General features: G+C 37.0%; 1 protein-coding gene across 8 annotated transcripts in view; it reads left to right on the top strand.

The window, feature by feature from the left end:
* Nucleotides 1–22,857, top strand: part of EZH2 (enhancer of zeste 2 polycomb repressive complex 2 subunit) — a 51,476-nt gene that overhangs the window by 23,367 nt on the left and 5,252 nt on the right. For 5 of the 8 annotated variants that reach the window (XM_064668905.1, XM_064668886.1, XM_064668861.1 and 2 more), the window contains exons 4-13: nucleotides 2,351–2,467; nucleotides 3,869–4,007; nucleotides 6,111–6,254; nucleotides 6,785–6,887; nucleotides 7,460–7,623; nucleotides 14,240–14,331; nucleotides 15,292–15,532; nucleotides 15,979–16,148; nucleotides 16,528–16,622; nucleotides 22,414–22,454. In XM_064668905.1, the coding sequence (XP_064524975.1) occupies nucleotides 2,351–2,467; nucleotides 3,869–4,007; nucleotides 6,111–6,254; nucleotides 6,785–6,887; nucleotides 7,460–7,623; nucleotides 14,240–14,331; nucleotides 15,292–15,532; nucleotides 15,979–16,148; nucleotides 16,528–16,622; nucleotides 22,414–22,454 (1,306 nt within the window). The remainder of the gene's footprint in view (nucleotides 1–2,350; nucleotides 2,468–3,868; nucleotides 4,008–6,110; nucleotides 6,255–6,784; nucleotides 6,888–7,459; nucleotides 7,624–14,239; nucleotides 14,332–15,291; nucleotides 15,533–15,978; nucleotides 16,149–16,527; nucleotides 16,623–22,413; nucleotides 22,455–22,857) is intronic. The other 3 variants (XM_064668923.1, XM_064668880.1, XM_064668870.1) reach the window with 2 other exon arrangements.

Raw genomic sequence — 22,857 nt, 5'->3', positions numbered from 1 at the left:
AGCTAAATTTGTGAAAAACATTTCCCTAATTGTGGTGCAACTTGAGCACCGAAACTGGCTTTCACAGGATCACCAAATGGGTAAGATTAGAAGGGACTGCCTCTCTATTCAAGCAGAGTCATCCTAGAGCATGTTACTCAGGATTGTGTCCTGTGTCATGTTGGTAGCTTGAACAATGGTTTAAGCCGACTCCAACTTTCTGTATTCAGCTCAGGTTAATTTATCTTCTTTCTCAGTTGCTCTTTAGGCACTTCTTCCAACTAAGCCAGTTTGAAGGTGTTTTATCTGTAATCTGAAAAGCTAGGATGAGAATGAAAAGACCTTACTGTGAATAAGTTAAAAAAAACAAAGCACTTTATGTGCAGATTTTCCTTTTCCTCAAATTTTAGTGGAGAATTGGGGGACAGAGGTGTGTCAGAGGTGCATGTGTGTTCACATGCAAGCAGGCCAGGACCTTTGAGTGTTCTTTTTTAAACTTTCTTGGATATGCAATTACATGTACAGCTCTCCCTATTAAATGGCACTGTGGAATCAGAACTTCTGATAATTATTGACACAGGTACACATCCAATTTTCACCTTTTTTTGTTGGTAAAAGATCATTCCTTGCAATTCTTCTTTCTTTTTTCTTTTTTTTTTTGAAGCTTGGTGTTCACTATCCTTTATATTAATTTCCTGCCTGTATTGATAGAGCACACTAATTACTGCATTCAAATCCAGTCTCTGTCTCATGAGTCAGAACTCTAATGCTTGATTTAAGATTGCCATAATTTATAGTGAGAGAAGTGAGACAAAGAAATGATGGAGACTTTAAAAGATTACTTTAAAATCTCTTTCTCTTAATATGCTGAATTTCTTCAGAGTTGCATAAGAAAGACACTGGCTAGAAATTTAGTGACTTGATGGAAAGGTTCTGTGAGTGCCTTCAACCAGTGACAATAATGTGCCCCATGCTGGCCTACTAAACATCAAGCTGGGTTCCATACCAAAACAACAGGGCAACATAACTGAGACTTAGTACCAAACATTTTGAGTCATTTTGACATAGCCTGTTTGTCAGCCTGAGATTTCTAGTTCCAAAGATAAAAGTAATTAGTTTTTTTACTTTTGTATTTTTCTTTAAAAATACATGAAAAATATGCTAGATGACTGCTAGCTAGAAAATTAAACATTAACCTGAAATGGAAATAAAGCAGTAGCATAGCATAGATAGTGTCTTGAATATTCATATACAGAGCAGAAATCTAATTTCATTTGCTGCAGATTCAAAAGAAAAGAAATAAATCTGGCTTGTGTCATTCTACCAAGGTGCTGTCTCTGTATACTGTTTGTTACATTACTTTGTGTATTTCTTTAGAAATGTGAAGCTCTGTTCATCTTTCCCTTCTGGAAAGGAGAAAGATCTTTTGTCTCCACTTTTTTCCTTTCATGTAGCTGTTCTAAGCTTTGTTTTACCAATCTCGAAATCCTCTTTGTTGTACTTCTCCTAGGTTTGTATGTTTCTATCTGCTTTTGTTTCTAGCTTTTTTTTCAGAGTTCTTCATGCTGCTGCCCAAGTATTTGAGAGAAGTTGACTTGTGTCTGTTAACTGTTAATTAGATGAAAAAATAACTTAATGTTGTCTACATTTCTGTGGAGTGTTTGTCCTTTGGAGGCTACATGTATCTTTGGATCTCTAAAACAGTAGTCCTGTAGCTGAAAACTCATTGACTTAATACGCAGAGTTGTGTATTAAGAATTAATTTTCATTTTTCCTTTGTAAGCAGTGAGCATAATCAAAGGCTTGAGGATAGGATGAAGATAAACAGAGAATGACAGGAAAACAAGGCAGGACTTAAAAAGACATGGAGGTTTGATTTATATAAGATGTCTTGCCGGCATTAAAGTAAAATTTTATTTATTTTTATAACATAAATAATACATGATATCTGCAGTGTATTGATCCAAAGCCAGGGGAATTCAGTTGGCTCTCAAGTGGCTTGCATAAATACACTAACAGCAGTGTAGCAGCAACAGGTACTAAATCTGTTTTGAGATACCAAACTTAATTTGTATTGTAGGTTGAATAGTCCAAATAAAATACTATCACAGCCACTTAATAGTAAGTGGAAAAAAATCCATCATGATCTATTATCAAGGTATTGACATAGAAATAATTCTTGAGGTTTTTTCCTGCTAAAACTATTTATACTATTATGCCCTAAAAAAATGATGTGTTTTTCAAAGGTTGATGTGGCTAATTTTGAGAAACTCTTTGAATTTGGTGCATTGTGGACTGCTCTGTGTTTTATTTTTGTTCGGTTTTTTTTCTGATCTTACTATGTAAGTGTAACTTCAACCTCTTATTTCAGTGCTCTGTTACCAGCGACATAGATTTTCCGAAACAAGTCATCCCTCTGAAGACTCTCAATGCTGTTGCTTCTGTGCCTATAATGTATTCTTGGTCTCCCCTTCAACAGAATTTTATGGTAAGTTTAAGCAAGTGCTGGGAGGAGAAATGTATGGAGAAAACAGAAGCATTAATTTTAGAAGTAAACCAGCAAACATCCATTGCCAACTACCCTCTCTGTCTTCGGTATTGGTAATAAGGCAGTAATAATCAGAAATAAGCCCCCCCTCCAATAAAATAAGCCCCTCCTCCCCCAATAAAATAAAGAAAAAGATAACTTTGATTTCAAACTAAACCTCTATCCTCAATGAACCTAAGTATCTCTAAAATCTTGCAATAAAGTTTATTTAATTCAGGTGACCTATTATCTTCTGTGGCCTTTACCAAATGTTAATTTATTTGAAAGTATATGATTAGTGTAATGAGAAATGTTTTCTGAGGAGTATGAATACTTTTATGTAAGACAATCAACCAGCATACCTGTAGCAGAATAGTAATTCTTATGGCATAAAGGGAACTTAATCCTCAAATAGTCTCCCTATGTAATGGTCATTCTCATTTAGCACCTGACTATGGCCTTTTTTTCTGATTAGCTTCACTGTATGCAGAAGCCATAACTCTAGATTTCTGATGTAGGTATTTGAGTTATTTGGAAAGCTTAGCTTATTGCAAATCTTTGTCACATCATTTTGTGTATGATCACCTTTGTTGACTGGTTATTGTGATAATAGCAACATAGTGATTTAAATAACCATTTTTATCAGTATATGTACAGAGTTCTTCCACACGTTTTTCTACTTGCTTTCAATTCATCAGTGTTTGGATATTTTGGACTGCAGAATCATGATCAGCAGGAAAGTTTACATTTATTTTCTTAACAATAGAGCCTTCTTTTGTAGTATTCGAAGATGCAGCTGAGTATCAGGGTCCATAAATTCTACTGATAAAGCATGGTATTATTAATGCATTTAGTCTATATGCAGACAAAAAAAGACAGTGGAGTTCAGATTAAATTGTCAGGCATGTTTCTGCTTGCTGTTTAGACAACTTGAATTTAAAGTCTTTTTGTGGCATATTTTCTTATCTCTGGCAAAACAATGAAGGGATGGTTTCCATTGTGGTTTCCAACATTACTGTAGAAGAGATCCACAGGGGGGCGAATGAACTTATCAAATGCAAGCTTCCCAAAGCTAGGTAACTTAATGGGTTTCCATAGTAGAAGCTTTGTGGAAACACTGCTAACCTTGAGATTAGGAGCTAGTGTTAGTATTTTGAGCCAGTCACCATGAGTGCAAAAAATTGTTGAACATCAGTGATGGTTTTGTTTCATTTCTTTAATTAATGGTAAATGTGCTAAAGCAGTGAAGCCAGCTAGTTAATTGTGATAGCTAGACTCCTGTACCTTGTGGACAATAGCAATGCAGAAATGGTCACTTGAAAATGCAATTTAAAATTGTTTGATTATAACTGTTGTTCCTAGGTAGAGGATGAAACTGTTTTACATAACATTCCATATATGGGAGATGAAGTGCTTGACCAGGATGGTACCTTTATTGAAGAACTCATCAAGAACTATGATGGGAAAGTGCATGGAGACAGAGGTGAGCCCAAACACTCAGGTATACAAATCACTTCTTCCTACGTAAATAATTGTTGTAGTATTGCTTGTTAAGGCTTGAGGCTTGATTGTTACAGTAGTGTCACTAGAATCTCTACATTGTGTAAACATTGGCTATAACTGGCTTCCTTATTTAGATATATTGCTTTGCATTTTCATAAGGATAAGTGTTTTAAAGTAGTAGTATGGAGAAATTAAGCACATTATCTTTTTCCCTATACCATACAATGATTCTTGGTATTCAATTTTGTGCTCAGAACTTTGGAATAAAATATTGTAATGTCCCTGTGTGTCCTGCCTAGGAGAAGGTGGCAGGGGAAGTATGCAAAACTCTGATAATGACAACATTTGCAATTGCAATTCAGTAGAATAACCTCTTGTAGATTTGTGGGTTTTTGTATATATTTATTCTTATGTGTAGTTTACCTCTCCTCCCGTGTGGAAGCTGGACTACCTGCAATGTAATCTGTCTCTTAGTTTGCTAAAGTCTCAGTGAAGTGGTGACCTTTCACTTGCTCTCTGTGCTCACTCAGAACTGGTTTATACAAGTTTTGTAGACTGAGTATATAAGTTTATATACTGAGCTTTACAGCTGTAAAGGTTTCTCTTGACTACTCTGGTTCCTCCTTCACAGAAACATTACCTACCCAGTCTACCCCTTCATTCAAACAGGGAATAGTTTCTTAAAATTGATTATATTCCTGTTAATGCTGAAGTGATTGAGGAAGAGAATGACATTTTTTGAGTTCATTATGTGCTTCTCATGAAAGTTAAGCCTGTGATTTGATAATAACTGCTACACGTTTGACTTGTTAATGTCCTCAGGATAGCTGGTGCCTTTGTATTTCATAAGGAACATAAAATGTTTCATGGGGTTTGGCCTTTGGATATTTTTACAGATTTACTGACTGCTAATATCCCTGTCAGAGAACTGGTTATGTCAAAATGATGACATTAGTAGTAAATGTCTTCTATGATTTAATTTATTATTAAATGAGTCTAGCTTTAAAATTAATCCTGTTTGAGCATCTCGAGACCCAAGTTTATGATGGCGATTATTGTTGTTATGGGATCTTCAAACCTATATATTGAAAGTAGAAAGACTTTTTTTAGTTTCCCAATAACTAGTATTCTTGAGTGACTGTAATTAAATGCTGTGGGAATCTGTAATCCAGAGGCATTCGTGTGTAGGAGTCAGAATTCTAAACTAGCTTTATAATTGCATGTTTGGGAGATTAATTTGTACTAACCTGTGTGTGTATATTAAGAGTTCTATTTAAAACATCCAAATGGTGTTTTCAGTGTCTACGTAGTAATAAAACTATTAGTTTCTGTCAAGTTATTTTGACATCCAACACCAGTCCAGGGTCAAAAGAGGATGGTGATAAGCACTAAAGTTCCTGCACAGTTCATGATTATTTTTTGAAAAATAGCAGTTTCTGTCAACACTAACTATGATTTTTCCTCTGTGCAGAAATGCCTTATTGTTAAATCTCTTCTGCCCTCTGAATGTCACAACAGAATATAAACTAATAAGTAGATCTATGCAGCATGGTATCCTTCAGTTTTCTCTTGAATTTTTTATATATAACTGCATTCTTTTTTTATCACCCTGCTAATGGGGTCTATAGGGAAGTGGATGCTAAGGGACTACCAACCAAAATCTCTCATGAGATTCCCCAGCTGATTAAGAATTACTTTATAGACTGGTAACATGCATTTCCAGACTGGCTTAACTTACCGTGTTGGAACTGGGATTCTGGCATAAAATCTCTTAAATAGTCTAGCTAGTAATGGTTTTTTTTTTATCTTTCAAGGAGGAGAGATTTATGTATGTGTACTGATATGAAGCACAGGAAGTCGGGAAAAGAAAAATGCCCACAAGTTTCCTTCTTGCCTTCCCAGTTGTCAGTCTAAGAAATGAATAATGAGTATTTTTAACTCATCTCTTGTTCATATACTGAAACTAAGAGGGGAAAAACACAAAATTCTTTTTTATGAACAACAGCATTTGCCATAATTTAATTGAAGTGTAAGGGGGATTAAAAATACTTAATATACACCTTGTGCTTTTGTGTTCACTCACAATTTTGCTGAATTTCAGAGTGTGGATTTATCAATGATGAAATATTTGTTGAGCTGGTCAATGCCCTTGGTCAATATAGTGATGATGAAGATGATGATGATGGAGATGACAATCCTGAGGAAAGAGATGACAAGCAAAAAGATCGGGAAGGTAACAGGATGGGTATGTTTGTCTGCAGGCATTAAAATTAAAACCAAAACTTTTTATTTAACCACTAAATAAACTTGTTCAAACCCTTCTTTATACAATACAGTTTTCAGGTCTAAAGTAGCATGATTTTCATAATTGCCTTTGGCACTTAGTTCAAGAGAGTTCATTTTGTACAGAGAATAGTACAAGATACTTGTGCCAGTTTTTGTTTATCTGCAAACTGAGGCAGTCAAATGTAACAAATATGAATCAGGTAGCTGTTTAATAAATGTTTTGGTACTCCTCAAAAAATGAAATATTATTCTAAAGTAGGCAGAGTTCTGAATTACCATCTCCATCTGGTGGTGAAATAATCGTTTCTCCATTTTTACTAGTAGAGTTTTCTCGGCAGGAAAGATCACTTAACCCAGTTTAAGTTGTCTGTGGTATTTTTACATGTTAGAATTTTGGTGAAGTCCCCCTTTCTCTGAGCACCTTATTGAGGTAGCAAAGGAACAGGAATATAATTTTCTTGTTTTCCAAATGTTTTGCTTCCTTGACAGAGAAAGAAAGCCGCCCACCTCGGAGATTTCCTTCTGACAAGATATTTGAAGCCATTTCCTCCATGTTTCCGGACAAGGGTACAGCAGAAGAACTGAAAGAGAAGTAAGACAATATTTCTTAGGGTATATTGCTGTGTTGCTCTATGAAACAAAGATTCCTCGACTTCATTAAATATTTGTTGATTAGAAATGGTCCCCCTTGCAGCTAGTTCTGTGGCAGTTGTGTAACTGCTGCAAGTGAAACTTGAAGGGAAATTGGCCATTCCCACAGAGTCAAACAATACAGAAGTATTTATTAGCCTTCCTTTAAAACTGTTTAAAAGTGTATACTTTTGTGTCTTTAATAATCTATGTCATTTTTTGAGGTGTTAAAGCAAAAGCTTTTGTTAAAAAAGAAATAAATCTCCTTTTTGGAGTTAGTGAGTAATATATATGAAGAGATGATGGTCTGGAAAACAAATGTGTTCTTTTCTAGTCAATTTTATATTTGTATTAATGAGTATGAAATTAAAAACTTGTCATGTCACTAAGAGATTGACCTTTTTAGCTGGCTTGTATTTCTTATTATTTTTTTTTTAAATTTGTCATTGAAAATATAGAGTGATACTGGAATAAAAAATACATTTTTAAAAAAATATATACTTAATAAATAACATCCATTACTTTCTTTTAAAGATATAAAGAACTCACTGAGCAGCAGCTTCCCGGAGCTCTTCCCCCTGAATGCACACCCAACATAGATGGACCAAATGCGAAATCCGTTCAGAGGGAGCAAAGCCTGCACTCTTTCCACACGCTCTTCTGTAGGCGCTGTTTTAAATATGATTGCTTCTTACATCGTAAGTATGATTATAGTGTGCTTGTATATATTTTTGTTTTGCAAGTCAGGATACAATGCAGTAGGAAGGAAAGAGAAGAAAAAATAAAAGCGTCAGTATTTCTGAAGCTTATGAAAACAGCTTGTCCATGTTGACATTATTTTGCAGTGAAAACTGTACCTCAAAAAAACCAAATGCACCTCTGTGGGGTAGTTTGTTATCCTTTTTGCATTTAGGACTTTGTATATTCCTGACTTGGACCAACCTGTAACATCACTTCTCTTTATATAGTCTGTAAGAAAACTACATTATTTTCTACTATTGGTTCTATGTTACACTTTCTCAGTTTATGCATGGAGAATGGAATGTATTTTTCCATAAAAATTTAGTTATTCATCAAACTTGTTTCATTTTGCAACAGGGAGAATAAATGCTCATGAACAGTTTTATCTTTTATCCTCTTAAGTTAATAACTTGGTTATTTGAAGAATTATTTCAGAGAGTTGAGTTTAAAAATTGTGATATCCTTTCCACTGAATTGCTTTCATGTCGCCCCATTCTTTTGGGAGAAGGATTTGACAAGAGCTTAGCAGTGATGTTAGTTTTCGCTTGCAAAGTGTGAAGAGTAAGAGAGGTTCTGAAGTGCTACTAGAGACAGTTCTTGCTCAGAGAACAGAGTCAAATGTAAAGGGGAAACTAACAGTCAATTATTAAGTGGTTTTGACTTGGAGTGGAATACTATGATGCCCTCAAATTAATTTTCTCTTTTGACTTAACTGTTCATTTGCATGTTCCACCGTGAGTGCGCATGCATGTTCATTTGGAAATCTTTGTGCTTTGTCAGCAGCTCCTCATCCAGCACACATGCAATCTGCCTGTTGTTTGTACTTCACACTGAAGGCTTTGCACAGTGCTGCTGCTTTTTAGTATCCCTTAGTTGCATTTCAGTTTGAGGAGGAATTGGAGTTGTTCTCAGGTGGTGGGGAGGAGGGAAGCTTTTCCTGTTCCTAGTTCCAACAGTATTTGTGCCTTTTGGAGCTGGGTCTGTTGTTTCACTTTCTCCTATTCTGTTGACAGCCCTTGCTTGAAAATATGAAGAAAAAAATAAAAGGAAGCACTTATTTCTGAATGAGGTTAAAGGACAATAAGTTTCTGGAGGTATAGCTTCTATCTTGTCCAGCCAGTTTCAACATGATGTGTTCTGTGAAGCTGCAGGTTTTGTGGTATCTTAGTTGCCTGGATGACTCATTCCAAGAAGTGCTGTGTGCAGCCTTAGTCCGTAGGCCAGGGAAGTGAAGCTGTATGCTGCCTCTTGGCAATCCATTTATCTGGCAGGGGTTATATGAGTTCTTGACACTCTCAATAGTTTAGCAGAGAGACTAAATGCCATTTTAAAAGGATTTTGACTTTTTAAGTCAATGAAAAAGCATTGTCTGGACATAGTGAGAACCAACTCTTTCTAGTGGCACCTTTGAAGACTTTAGGTATTTCTGCAGCAGTCGTCTTAAGTCATTTTTCTCACTGATTTTATAAACTTGTAGGAGTTTTCCAGTGAAGATGGGGGTTCCTCTAAAATATGCATATATTTCATTAGTCTGTGTAGATTTGCCTTTCACAGTCACTTTGCAGATTGACAGAAGTAGAACTGAAAAGTTCACTGACCATGTGTTGGTGCTTGCTACTCTGGGGAGCCTGGTATTACTGGTTCACAGTTCTGAGGCATGAGCTCTGTGAGACTTCTGTTCTCTGAGTGCTGTGAAGGATGGGTTCATACTGTTGTACATTTCGATGTGTTTTTGAGTGCCCGGTTCAGCCAATGGGAAAGTCCAGAGTCTTTGGCTGAAACACTGACTGGCTGCAGGACCTCAATTCTCACACTAGCAGCATCCTTTAAGCCGAAAGTGCTGTGCCTCCTTTCTCTGTGTTCATAACCTTGAGATGGAAGACAAAGTGTTTTTGCTGAAAGATTGCCTAAGTTCTTGTTGCTGGTGAATTTTGATACATCCCTTAAACAAGTCAGTGTTCTTTCCAACCTGGTGTATGTCCAAGGCTTCGTTTAAACTGTGCCTCGTACTTAAAAATGCCCAAACTTTAAATCATCCCTTCAGGATTTCAGGGCCATAGCAGAAAGAGGGATGAATAGCACTTTCACTGTGAAGGCACTCAAGAGGTACCTTTGTGTCAGGATGGAGTGTGAAATTACTGGTTATGATAATGCTCCTCATGACAGCTTATGCAGCACATGCATTGTCACTGGTAATGATGTATTTGATACTTGATCATTGCAAAGAGGTCTCTTGAAGCTTGATTTACACATTCACTATGTAGCTGCCACACTGGACACTGAATGTAGTAAACTGATGCTTCAGTCATGCTTTCAGTCATGCTTTCAGTCCCTGAAAACATACCCAGATTCCACCTCAACAATGACTGCTCACTGCTTTGGATGCATTGCTTCCTTTTGCTTTTGTCCATAGCAACACCAAAGAAAGAGGATTGTTTTCTGTCTGTGTCTGTCTGTCTGCGTGTCCGTCTAGAGCTAGGAATTTATCCCTTAAAAACTGAGAGAGTCAGTTATATGACCTCTTTGCTTCCTGTGAAATTTTAAGACTGTTGGTAAAAACTCACCAGGCTCATTGCTGGGAATAAGTAACTCATCAAAAAAAAAAAGACCACTCTGGTTATTGGAAGGCTGCACTAGCAATTTTCAACGTCTCTGCAACAATTTAACAATTTAACTTTTAAAAAAAGTTGATAACCTTTCTACAGTTACCTCTGTTCTGCTTCATGCACTTCCCAAGTGCTGCTGGATGATGTCCTGGCTTCTGCAGATGACATTTTTGATGAATTACTTTGGTAATGTGGTGGGCCATAGTGATCAGATTTGTACTCTGAAAGGTGCAAATCTCTGGAGAAGGCATAGAGAATTAAAAAAAAAAAATCGAGGAATTCTATTGGATCTGGTTTTGCTTTTTGTAATTCCCCCCTCTTAGATTCCATTTTTGTTAAGATTAGCCTTATTTTATGGAGTTTCCAATCTTTGTTCTAGAACATTTGAGTTAAATATAGGAAAAGTTATCATTAGATTTTTAACATGTCAAGTCCCCTTGACGACCTGGCAATCCCTTTATGTGCAGGTGATGACATTACTGAAAAAACTTGTGTACCGACTTCATTTGCTGACAGCAAGGAATTATGCCTAAATGTCTGGACTAACAAAGAATTTAGAAGAAGGAAAAGTATCAGGTAGGGGGAATTTCCCAAATAGCTTGACTGTGAAGCAAATGTACATTTCAGGCTAAACTGTTGCCTGTGTACTTTCACATTATGAAAAATATGAGAGTTGAGCCCCTTGGGATGAGACAGATAATAAATCTCAAAGACAAAAAATATGCTCAGTGAAGCAGTTTTAGAATTATTTTCTTGAGGAAATTATTAAAGAAATATGGACTCTAGGTATTTAGGAAACCCTAAAAAGTCTTTTGTGATTTTTTTAATAAACATTATTACCGATATTTGAAAAATTAATAATACAGCTATACAAATAGTTTTATACTTGTCCTGGGTCCTTTCTTTGTAACAAGCCTCCTCCCCAAAAAAATCCCTCGCAACAGTGGTGGTAGATTTTGACTATAGTTGTCTTTACCATTCTATGTTGGGTATTTTTTAAGTAATTGAATACAAGATATAATTCTACTATGAAGTATCAGAGCCTACTTTTGAAGTCTCTCTGGTTTAAAAATATCAAAGGTTGATTTATTTCACTACATTGCAAACTAAGCAGGTCTTCATTGTCCAAAGGAAAACAATGTTTTGAAAAAATTTTCATTCTATGACCGCGCACAATGAACTTGGGAGAGAAGCGTTTGCATCTGCAAGTAACACGTAAAAAGAATAGTTTTGATTTCTGCACACTGCAGCACTCTGATATGGATCATGGCTTGCAAATGTTTTATTATTCTTTTGTATTGATGTAAGATTATTTTTCTTGTGCTATGAAGAGAAAGTAAAACAGTTACGTGGAAAAAAACCCTGAATGAAATGGTATACTGTGCAAATTTGAAGATGCAGTGTTACAAAATGGGGGGGTTCCCCTCTGTTTTGGGTGGGGGACTCCCATCATTTCACTGTTCCTTAAAAGCTGGAAAAAGGTGGAATAACTTGGCATTAAATTGCTAGGTTTCTTTGTTATTTAGCGTATTTTACCTAGAGAATGTATGAACACTTCAAGGTTACTTGAAACATATGAGAACTGACATACTACATAAAAGCTTTTAACTGAAACCTGGGGGAAGAAAGTGCTAATAGCAACAATATGCATAAATTAAATTCCTATACTTGCTTGTGAATAATTTTCACAGAGCTACATGCCTATATGTAGAAAATTAAAGCTTTTTTGTGTTTCCAGATTTATAAAACATGATTTTTTTTTTTTAATAAAGGGATGCAATATTTAATTAGTGATACTTTTATATTGTTTATACCATTTTAAGAAAGCCTTGTAAGAATACATTGCTTCCCTGGGGTTCCCATGTGCTATTGTCATTAATACAGGCACAACACTATAGAATTTATGATTTGATTTTCAGTCTGCCCTCCTTTATGGGAGGGGAGCATGAAAGGATCGTTCCAAGACAGAGTGGTTTCATCAGAGAAGCTTTCTTAAGTGCTCACCACCACTGGTCACCCTCCTCAGTGATGCTTGCAGAGCTACGCTGCAAACCAGACCACTGAAATGAAATTTACTTTTATAAACTTTGTGAAGACATATTTGGGCTCTGCCCACATTCTTTAAAAGGGAAGGAGCTGCATTTAAAAAGCTCAGTCTTGAAAGCATAGCGGATATATAGAGAGAAGCCCTGTGCATGATCTAGAAATAAGATGAGTAGGAAAGCCTGTGGTGGTGGTTAATGAGGGAGAAGGATGTCTGTCGTGTTGGTATGGAACTGCCCTTTTAGATTAATATGGGTAAGAGGGGAGGGATTTCACCTTTCAGTTTGAACATTAGCACTTATAATTAACTGAATGTTTAAAAACTTCACTCTAAGTTACAGTTGCCTAACTGCAGCTGTGGTAAAACTGTAGCATAAGTGCTTTTACAGAGCCTGGAAAAGCCACATTTTCAGATGAGTGTTTTCATGGAGCATTAACAAACAGACAGCTAGCACTGAGTACTCTTTTTTTTTCCTTTTGAACTTCAGTGCATTCCCCATTTTTGTTCCTTGCAGTTCTGTATGCCACTGTTAACACATTCAGAGGGACAAAGTATTTATTGATATGCATCTATTTGTATATATATATGTACAAAGAAAACCAGAATAATTTTTTCTTGCACCCAGGTGAATTTTTTTTTTTAAAAGAATATTGCAGAAAACTAAGGATAGTATTTCAAAAAGCTTCTAATATAATTTGGGAGCATGAGTATATGAGTTTTGGTGAGAGTCTAGTGGCAGGTTTTCCAGGCTTCAGTTAAGTAAGTGTTACGGAGAAGTTCCCAAGACTTCCGGCAAAATCATGTAAGTCACTCTCTCTGAAAACATCCTGCTGGCAGGGATTGCATGGTAGGACAACAGGCTCTGGCAAAGAGAAATGGGTAGGAGATTCTGCTATCCTGTTGTAAAGATGCTCTTGTTGCATGTGTAACATACCCAGTTCTGCTTTTTTCCGAGTTACTGCTCCACAGCTTATATAGAGCTATGCAGAGCCCATCAGATACAGGAGCAGAACTTCTCTGCAAGTTGCAGACTTAACTGTGGTTGTTCTGATCCATAGTGACTGTGCAATGCTAACTTATTTTTACCCTGGGAAAGAGTTCAGTTCCTGGGATACAGGAACAGGAACTGAACTCTTACATCCTATCAGCTTAGTTGGAGTGCTGATAAACTAATAGAGGAAAAATGCTTATGTGTCTCCTTCTCTTTGATGAAAATGTAAAGTTGGATCCATTACCTTTCCAAAGTGTGTACGGGCTTGGATTTTTTGACAAGATAGGAATTGAACAACTGAATCTAACAGATTGAAGGAATGATCATACATTAATAGGAGAAGCCCTGAATAATTCTTGTTTAACATGACAATAAATTAAAGTCTGTTCTTTTGTTAGGAAGGGAGATATAGCAAATCTTCCTTCATACATGAAATAAATGTGATGATTGCTGATGTAAATGGGTGTAATGGCTTTAAACTGAAAGAGAATAGATTTACATTTGGTGTAAGGAAGACATTCTTGACTGTGAGGATGGTGAGACACTGGAACAGATTGCCCAGAAAAGCTGTGGGTGCCCCATCCCTGGAAGTATTCAAGGCCAGGTTGGATGGGGTTTGGAGCAACCTGGTCCACTAGTGGAAGGTGTCCCTGTCTATGGCAATAGGTTTGGATCTAGATGATCTTTAAAGTCCCTTCCAAACCATTCCATGATATGTGAAACTTAACCTATGTGCGTCTCTGTGTATTTAAGTGGTAAGTCAGATGTCACTACATGGAGTTTATTTTGTGGGACTTTTTTCCATTTCTTAATATTTTTATTCTGGTTTTAGTAAAGTCTTGGTAAACTTTGTGTTTTGGATACTGTTTAAGGTTAGATATTTAATATATTTTTATATGAAAACTTAAAAATGTGATGTTTTGATTCAACAGCATTCCATGCAACTCCTAATACTTATAAACGAAAGAATACAGAAACAGCATTAGATAATAAGCCTTGTGGACCGCACTGTTATCAACATTTGGTAAGATAATTTTATAAGTTACAATTCACTGAGTGCTAGTGCTAGCTGCAGTATAGCAGGATACACTTAATATAAGGACACACTGGATTTAGGATAGTGCATATACTTGTGGGCCACTTGCAGTCAAGTAGGTTTTCTTCAGTGGGTGTGAAAGAAAAGATTTAAATTCCAATCATCTTAAATAGGAATATATTTTAGATCTGTTAGATGTAGCCCGAGATATTGTAGGGAAGAAATATTATTACCTCTTAATGATGGGGTTGCTGCTGTTGTGTCCAGTCTAGTCAAGGAACTGCAGAGTAAGCTCTCTTGTAAATTATATCACAACTAAAAATTATAAAGGTTTTTTAGTTTGCCAAAGGCAGATTCCATCCAGGACTTAAAGTCTAAAGAAGCAAAAGAATGGAAATTAATAAGGTGAGATGTAATATAATTTCAAATCTCTCTCATAATTCCCCTAAATTTTTTAGTATGAAAAACTATGCAATTTTCCAATCTAAAAACTTGCTACACATTGTCATACCCCTTTCCACTAGACAACAAATTACCAGTACTTGCATTTTAAAAAATGCAGAACACATATTGTTGAAGTGCCATGTGCCAGAAGAGTTCCTGTGTTTTGACAGGTATTCTCTGTAGGAAATTCTCATTTTTTCTGTCATCTGGGAAAATAGAAATTTACTACTGAATTATTTTTCACTTGGCAGCCAAAATAAAAGGAGAACTGGAATACTGACATGAGTACTTTGTAAATGTAGTTTTTTTTTCATGGTAGCATCAAAGGTATTTTATGTTCATGGTTAGAGTACATTTAACTGGAATTTCTGTGTACATGATTATTTTGTAGAATAATGCAGAGTTATGCAGTATACAAGTAGAATGTGCCCTTCCCCAAGCCCTGATCACAGGTGAAAACACTTTTTAATTATTTTACCAAAAACGGTGATGTTTTGTGTTTAGGAAGGTGCAAAGGAGTTTGCAGCTGCCTTGACCGCTGAGCGTATAAAGACACCACCAAAGCGCCCGGGTGGCCGCCGGAGGGGGAGACTCCCAAACAACACCAGCAGACCCAGCACACCAACAATAAATGTCTTGGAATCAAAAGACACGGATAGTGACCGAGAAGCTGGAACGGAAACTGGAGGAGAAAACAATGATAAAGAAGAAGAAGAAAAGAAAGATGAAACATCGAGTTCCTCTGGTGAGGCTGGTCAATGCTTCTTTATTCAGTGAGCTGCAGTGCTTGAGAAGATAAAACAGAACCAAACCAAACAGAACCAAACCAAACAAAAAAAACTAACAACAACAACAGCAAATCCCACCAAAACAAGTTGAGCCCCACAATCCTAGAAAACATGTATTTGGAATGTATGGGACTGAATGAAAAGACAGAGTAATAATATGAGTTTAATGAATCAAAATCCTGGAAGGAAATGCCCAAATTGTCTCAATTTTCATATAGATCATGTAATTGAATAGCTACTGTTAGCTTCTGCAGGAGATATGTGAAAAGCATTGGGTTTTTTTGGTGCTTAGGAAACAATAACAAGAAAAACCTGGGATATTTTAACTGCAATTAATAATTTGACATTTTTAAGGGCTGTGTAAAATTTTTGAAATTATCTTACTCTCAATTATTTATTACAGAAGCAAATTCTAGGTGTCAAACACCGATAAAGATGAAGCCAAATATTGAGCCTCCGGAGAATGTGGAATGGAGTGGTGCAGAAGCCTCAATGTTTAGAGTTCTTATTGGCACCTACTATGACAACTTCTGTGCAATTGCCAGACTGATTGGGACCAAAACGTGCAGACAGGTAAGAAAGGAAGCTACTTGCTAGGGGTGATAGCTTTTTACTTTTAAAACTGAAGTATAGAAATACCAGTATTGATTACTAGAAGAGAAAATTAATTAATTTTCTTGGTTTTCCCAAGAATGCTATGATCCTGAATTCATACCACAAATACATAAAAGTTAGTTTTAAAAATGTTTTTAAATAAAATTTAGAGGAGGTTTAAATTAGCCTATCAGTTATTAAATGACAAAAATAATCAGCTTTAAATGTATTGAAAAAAGACTATGACTGGATATAATCTGTAAGTTGTTGGTTGAAGGAAATCATACTAACTTAGAAAATGAGCAACTTTCTACTAGTGAGAGATTTATCGTGGATGTATTATGGTATCTCTTGTTAGGTGTATGAGTTTAGAGTAAAGGAATCTAGTATTATTGCACCAGTCCCTGCTGAAGATGTTGATACTCCTCCCAGAAAGAAGAAAAGGAAACACAGGTAAATCTGTTACTAAATAACCTTAGCATAACAATAAATTGGAAGCACAGGGGATCAGAACAGAAAGTATTTTGGAGGAAAAGTCGTGCAACATTTCTTTTGCTTCCAAAACCAAAATTTGCAGCAGTAAAACAAAATGGTGTTTTGGTTTCAGACGAAAGTCTTACCACCTTGGCAAATACAACCTTCCACTTCTCTTTCTCTCTCCCTTCTTTTTAAGCTCTTTAACAACCAGAGTCTTGTTAGCAGATTCTTGTAGGTGTATTGCTGCAAGTAGTCAAAACTCAGATTAGAAATATCCTACACAGCTTGTTGCAACATTCAGTATAGCGTGGTATAATTTTGTTTGCAGCAACAAACATTAAAATTTAGAAGCATTACAATGGGATTCAGTAATGGTTATACATTTAATTTTGTAAATTAAAACTCGTATTTTTTATGGTAAAGTGTATTTCATTAAGATTCAGATGGTTAGTAAGAAAAATATTGTAGCAAACTAGTAGGATTGCCTTTTTTTTCTTTAGGAGACACTATTCTTTTGTAGCATCCTAGTTTCATTAGCAACTAGCAAGAACCAGGCTAACAAGCTATTATCTGGAATGAAGCTTCAATGAAGAACAAAATCAAGCATTTTGCTTGGGCCACGAAGACCATCTGAAACCATTTCTGTTGAAATTTTAAACTTGGTGGCTACTGTCTTGTCAGTAAAATGCATTTTTCTTTGAGAATACTGAGGTTCAGAATACGCAACTCTGCACGGATTTTCTTTTTTTATTGCCAGGGATAAGAACACAGGAGATAAAAAGCTGACTGAAAATAAGCAAGAGCATTTCTTTCAGCAAGCAATAAGTACACTTTTTTCCATATAGTTTCCTATGTCTCCCTTTAACGGTCCCTATATTCCCTGAAGTTTGTTATTCCAGTTCTTCTCCCATCAATTTTTCTTGCTTCTGTCTTAGCTTGTGTAAGCATATTTATTATTTCCAGGCTTAGTGAAATTCCTGATACTGGCTCAGAGATACTGTTGACGTGGAATAGAATGTTTCTGCTTTGTAGCATAGAGGCTGGCGATGTGAGCTAGGAAAAGATTCAGTGAGCATCTGGAAGAGATTCTGCTCTCAGCAAAAGCTATTGATTTTAATGCTCTTGGCACAGTTTTCAAGTGTTTGGGCATTTGGTGGGCTTGGCGGTTTAAATTTAGGTTATTAGCCATGGTGCAAGCTTTGAATATGCAGCTGGGAATTAGCTTGCTGTCAGATTCATACAAGTTGCTATAAAAATGGTGCCACTACCTCTATTTAAAAAGAGCAACTAAAAGGCTCAAATGTATTTTGAAGCTGAAATGGATTTTATGGTTACCAGGATGACATTGTTTTGGAGCAGTTTTGAGACTTTTTTTAGTTTATTTTTTTTTTCCCAAGTAAATAAACGCACACACCATTGCATGGGGTTTCTTGATGTTTTTTTGGTTTTATTAGTTGGCAATATAAAAACTTTTATGGTAGCAATTTAGTTTTGAAATGCCATTTAATTCTTCTAACTCTCCTTGAAGGAAGGAAATACATTTTTTTATTTCCCAGAAGATGTGGCAATCAAGCTGTCTCTGTTCTCCTATGTGCAGTCATCTTTCAAAAAAAGGAAAATAGTTTTGCCTACCTACATACTGCTGTAATATGAGCACTCTAAAGATGTCACACAACCAGCAATTGGGACAAACATCTGGAAGTCTTTCTCTGTTTTTCACCTTTCTTTTAGTTGAGTTTACTCACTCTTAGAGTAAATCCAGTCCTAGAGCTGGGAAGACCCTTCTTTTACTTTTGCACTTTTCCATTGAAAGGGTCCTACTGATCTGCAGGTTTTCCACGTGTGCACGTGGCAGATAGCCTTTGAGCAAAAGCAGTATTGACCAAAGAGAACAGCAGCAGCAGAAGGCTGCCTTTAGTGGCCTCTTGTAACTGATTGATAGCAGATTTTCTTACAAGACTTGCCTATTTCCCATGTCGTCACGGTGCCCGTATAGGCATGCTGAGCAACTAGCTGGCAAGACTACACCCCTCTTGGATAGTGAAATATATTCTCTCCTACTTGCCTGTGTCATTTTTGTTAGATGACAATAATAAGGCTGATTAATGAGAGAAGGTGGCTTCTAATGTAGTTGCTTTTTGGAGAAACAGGAAGTGTCAGAGCCTCTCCTATGTATCAGAAATTAACTTGGCAGTTTAGGAAAACTCTGCCTTCCTGAGGAGTAAGTACTTTGCATAGAAGCCAATAAAAAAATCTGAACCAAGACAATTCCAAAAAGCATGTATGTGTGCTGGAGGGAGAGTACTTCAGTACTGTTCATTCTTCTATGTGTATGTTTTTCTTCCATTGCTGGGAGCTGAATTGTATTTGCTTTAACTAATCAACACTGCTTCCTCTATTTTGGTAAAGATTTGTTACTGATTGTAAGGCCATGTTCAGCTGTTTTTTGATTATTTTGGTTTTCCTCTTCTCTCTCATCCCATATTCAGATGCCACTTAGTAAATTTTATTTGAAAGTATTTTCTTTTTTTCCCCACTTTCTCATTTTCTTCCTCCTGTCCCTGCTTTCTGCTGGACTGCTGTTCACTGCATGTGTTTGAATAGCTGATGTAGTTCTGCCAAGAGTTCAGGATGCCTTTTTGTATGGATTTAAAGTCTCACTGTTATCAGGTAGAAGGTGCAGCTGAGGCATTGGCACAGATTCTTATGTGCCACCTGGTTGGAAGGCTGAATCTTGGAGTGGCGGGGAGACTGTGGATAAGATGATTTAGGAGACTGAAGTCTGAGTGATGCCAGAAAATCAAACACTGTAAAGACTCAACTACATATTTGACATAATTGGCATGTATTTTGAATTTTCAGTGCTCTTTCTGATAGCAGAGTATCCCTGTGCAGAGCAAGAAATGCTAGTGTAGCTTCTTCCAAAGAATGCATTTTTACTGCCTGATTAGCTGATACTGCTGCCTCCTAAAACCACTGGCAAAGTCTAGTAGGTTGTTGGGAGAGAAGAACAGTATTTTTGACAGCTTCTGTCATGATGCTTCTGGAAACACTTGTTTTCTAAGATGGCTATCCTGCAGATGTCAGCAACCAGATGTGCAAATCCACCGGCTTACTTGGGAACCTGCCACTTGAGTTTCCAGTTTGCTTTTTTTAAATGAAGCTTCAAGTTGTGAGGGCTTTCTCAGCTTTGCCTTTTCCTTGCCTTTGCTTCCTGGTGCATGGGACCAGATCTTGCCTTTTGTTTCTGTTTGAGATGGCAGATTATAGGGCAGATAGAAAAGTTACTCCACATTTAGTATGGTACCAGGCTCTAGCTCTGTGCACTAACCAGGGGAACTTGCAATGCTTCCTGGCAGTTCTGGAAAGTTACAAGCCAATGAATGTACTATTTGCTTGTGCTAAGCAAAGCTCCTGTCGAGCTGGTCAGTGTTGGCACCTTCATGTTGTCTCCTGTCATTCCCCACAATTCATGCTGACACTGTGTGTCTCCAGCTCCTTTCTCTCTGGGCTCTCCTCCTCCCATGACCCCAGTCTCCTGTGCAAGAGTGGCTCAGCGGGTGCCTTTCCCATCGTGACTGCCATCTGTAGTTTTCTTTCTGGTTTGAGTTGTTAGCATCAGTGCTTTGTTGATGGTGGCATTTTACATTTAAAATATTAGGATAAATAATAGGAAAAATATTAGGATTTTACCCTAGGAAAAGAAAAAACCCTACTAATTGCTAATGAAATGGTATTTTAAGAAGTCTAGCCACCCATCTAGAACAGCTTGGTGTGCTAGTAGGTCCTTATTATCTTGGGGTGACAGACAAGTTTCTCTGAAAGACTTTTTCAAAAATACGGTATGTTACGTTTTTCAGATACCAGACAGACAAAAGAGAAAGTAGTTTGATGTGCATTAGAGTAATTTAAGTTAAAATTGCACTCCTTCTTTCAATTATATGGCAGCTATCTTCTTACAAAGATTCAATGTCTTGTAATATATGTTGGTAGCCTTTTTTTCTAGGGTGAATCACTCTTAATAGGAATATCATCTATTTATTACAGTGCTCTGTAATGCTGATAGTCCTGGGGTTTTTTTCCTTCCCCTCAACCTCAGTTACCCGGGCAAGTCTGCCTCTGTGTGTTTCTAACATGTATGGGCTCTTTCAAATACCTGTAAGAAAGTTTGTTGTCGAGTTAAATCTAACAGTAAAGCTTTGAGAGGGCTATTTTGTAGAGGATCTTATTTATCTGAAGCTGTGGGGGGGTGCAGCACACCATTTGGTTGAAGTAGAAACTGATATGCTTTTATGAAAGAAGGAACAGCTAAAAAAGTCCTATTTAAGTAGTTACAGCAGGAGATATTTCTTTCAGAGTGCAAACTTTTGAGTGTTGCATTCACTGAAAGGCAGAATAGCTTTCTAGGTGTTCTGTGCTGGGGATTTTTGAGTACCTTTGTTCATGAGTGTCCTGGGCTGCTCAGTAAATCTGCAGAGAAAGTGAGGTAGCTTGATGCAGCTGGCAGTGTATCATTTGGCCAGGGAATGAGGCTTCTCCCATATTGTCTTGATGTTGCTATATGTCATACTAAGAAACTCCAAGATGTATAAACTTTGAAAATCCTTAATCTAATTTTTTTATTATGTGTGTTCACTGAAATACAAGTGCTAACTAAAATGCCTAGAAGTGAAGAAAAAAGTAAACCAATTGATTTCTCCTTTAATTTTAAGGCTATTGAAATCAAAAGTCTGGTTTTCCTTTTAGGTACCTAAGGTCCAGACAGGTGTTTATGCTTGATTGTGTCTGACATGCTGTTTATGGAATAGTTGACATTCCCTACCAAAGAGCTTGCAATCTGAAATGGATATAAAATAAAGGGGTAATTGTAACTTGCAAGAATGTTAAAGTGTAGTGAGTCATGTTATGATAACCAAAAGTATGTTATTTTTAAAGAAAACCCCCAACCCTAACCCAACAAAACAACAAATCCAAACAATAAAACCCATTGCACAAGAAAAGCACCACTTCTGGCAAAGGTGTGCTTAGCTAAGCTGACTGAGAAAGGGGACACTGAAGGAAAACTGTAAGGACATAAGAGAAAGGTGTATAGAGTTTGGAGCAGAAGGGGAAAAGCTTAGTGCAGTACCACCAGTCAGAACAACTGGGGAAAAGTCTGTCCGGCCAGAAATAAAATATTGAGGCCACATCACTCTGGCTGTGCCAGACAGACATCATCATCTGTTGTCCGCATACTTGGAGCTCATCAGGTGAAGGATAGGACTTGGCTGTGATCTGTAGACAACAACCAGTGCTGTGCTGGGGCCTAGTCCTGTGAATCAAACAGCTGTCAGACTTTCACTCCCCTATTTAGATATGACCCTCCAGATCTGCAATTCCGAGTCCTTCCTTCTGCTGCTGCTTCTGCCTGCTAGAAGCAGCTCCAGCAGCCTGCTCTTGGCAGGTTTTCCTTCAAGGCCATCTGAATTTAAGCATTTCTCTAGCCTGGGCTGGGTGGGGACTGCTCATCTGTACAATTCTGGGACTAGAGGAATGGTGTGGGGAGGGGGGAAGCAGCCTGCAGAGCTTTGGTCCTGTCAACCCCAAGAGACTGGGACAGGGTGTTTCTGCTGCAGTCACCTCTGACTTGTGTGCAGTTGGCAGATGTTCATGTTACCAGAAGCTTTCCCATCTTAAATTAAGTGTGGGTCCAAGATGCAACTCCCTTTTCCAGCCCACTGCAGGAGGAGTTCCTGTCAACCTTCTTGTTTGTTTTGTGTTTTTGCAGGTTGTGGGCTGCTCATTGCAGAAAGATACAGCTGAAAAAGGGTTAGCATCTTTCCATTCAATTTATGTCCTGAACTTTTAAGATTCTACTATTGCTTTTTTGGTTTTGTCTTTTGGGGGGTTTGTGTTTGTGGCTTTTTTTTTTCTATTTTTAATGTCAGGCCATTATATACATTGCGTGGGGAGCTAGAGATTATAGAGGAATAATAAGAAAAAAAATGTAAGCTCTCACTACAGATATTGTAGGACAAAAGGTACTTTGGTTTACATAACTGGAAGAGTTCTGTATAATTCAATTAAAAGGGAAGGAGGCTGAGTTTACAATCTTTTCAGTATGGCCTCATCGAAGTACAGGTAAAAATGGTATTAGCAATTGGAGCTGCGATAAAAACTGCTTTTGTGGGTTTTTGTAAAAAAAAACCCCAGCTTATTTTAGAAATAGTTC

Source organism: Pseudopipra pipra, chromosome 1 (assembly GCF_036250125.1).
Source record: "Pseudopipra pipra isolate bDixPip1 chromosome 1, bDixPip1.hap1, whole genome shotgun sequence".
In the NCBI taxonomy this organism is placed as follows: domain Eukaryota; kingdom Metazoa; phylum Chordata; class Aves; order Passeriformes; family Pipridae; genus Pseudopipra; species Pseudopipra pipra.
Note: the sequence above shows the minus strand (reverse complement) of the source record. Positions and strands in the feature narration are given on the sequence as shown.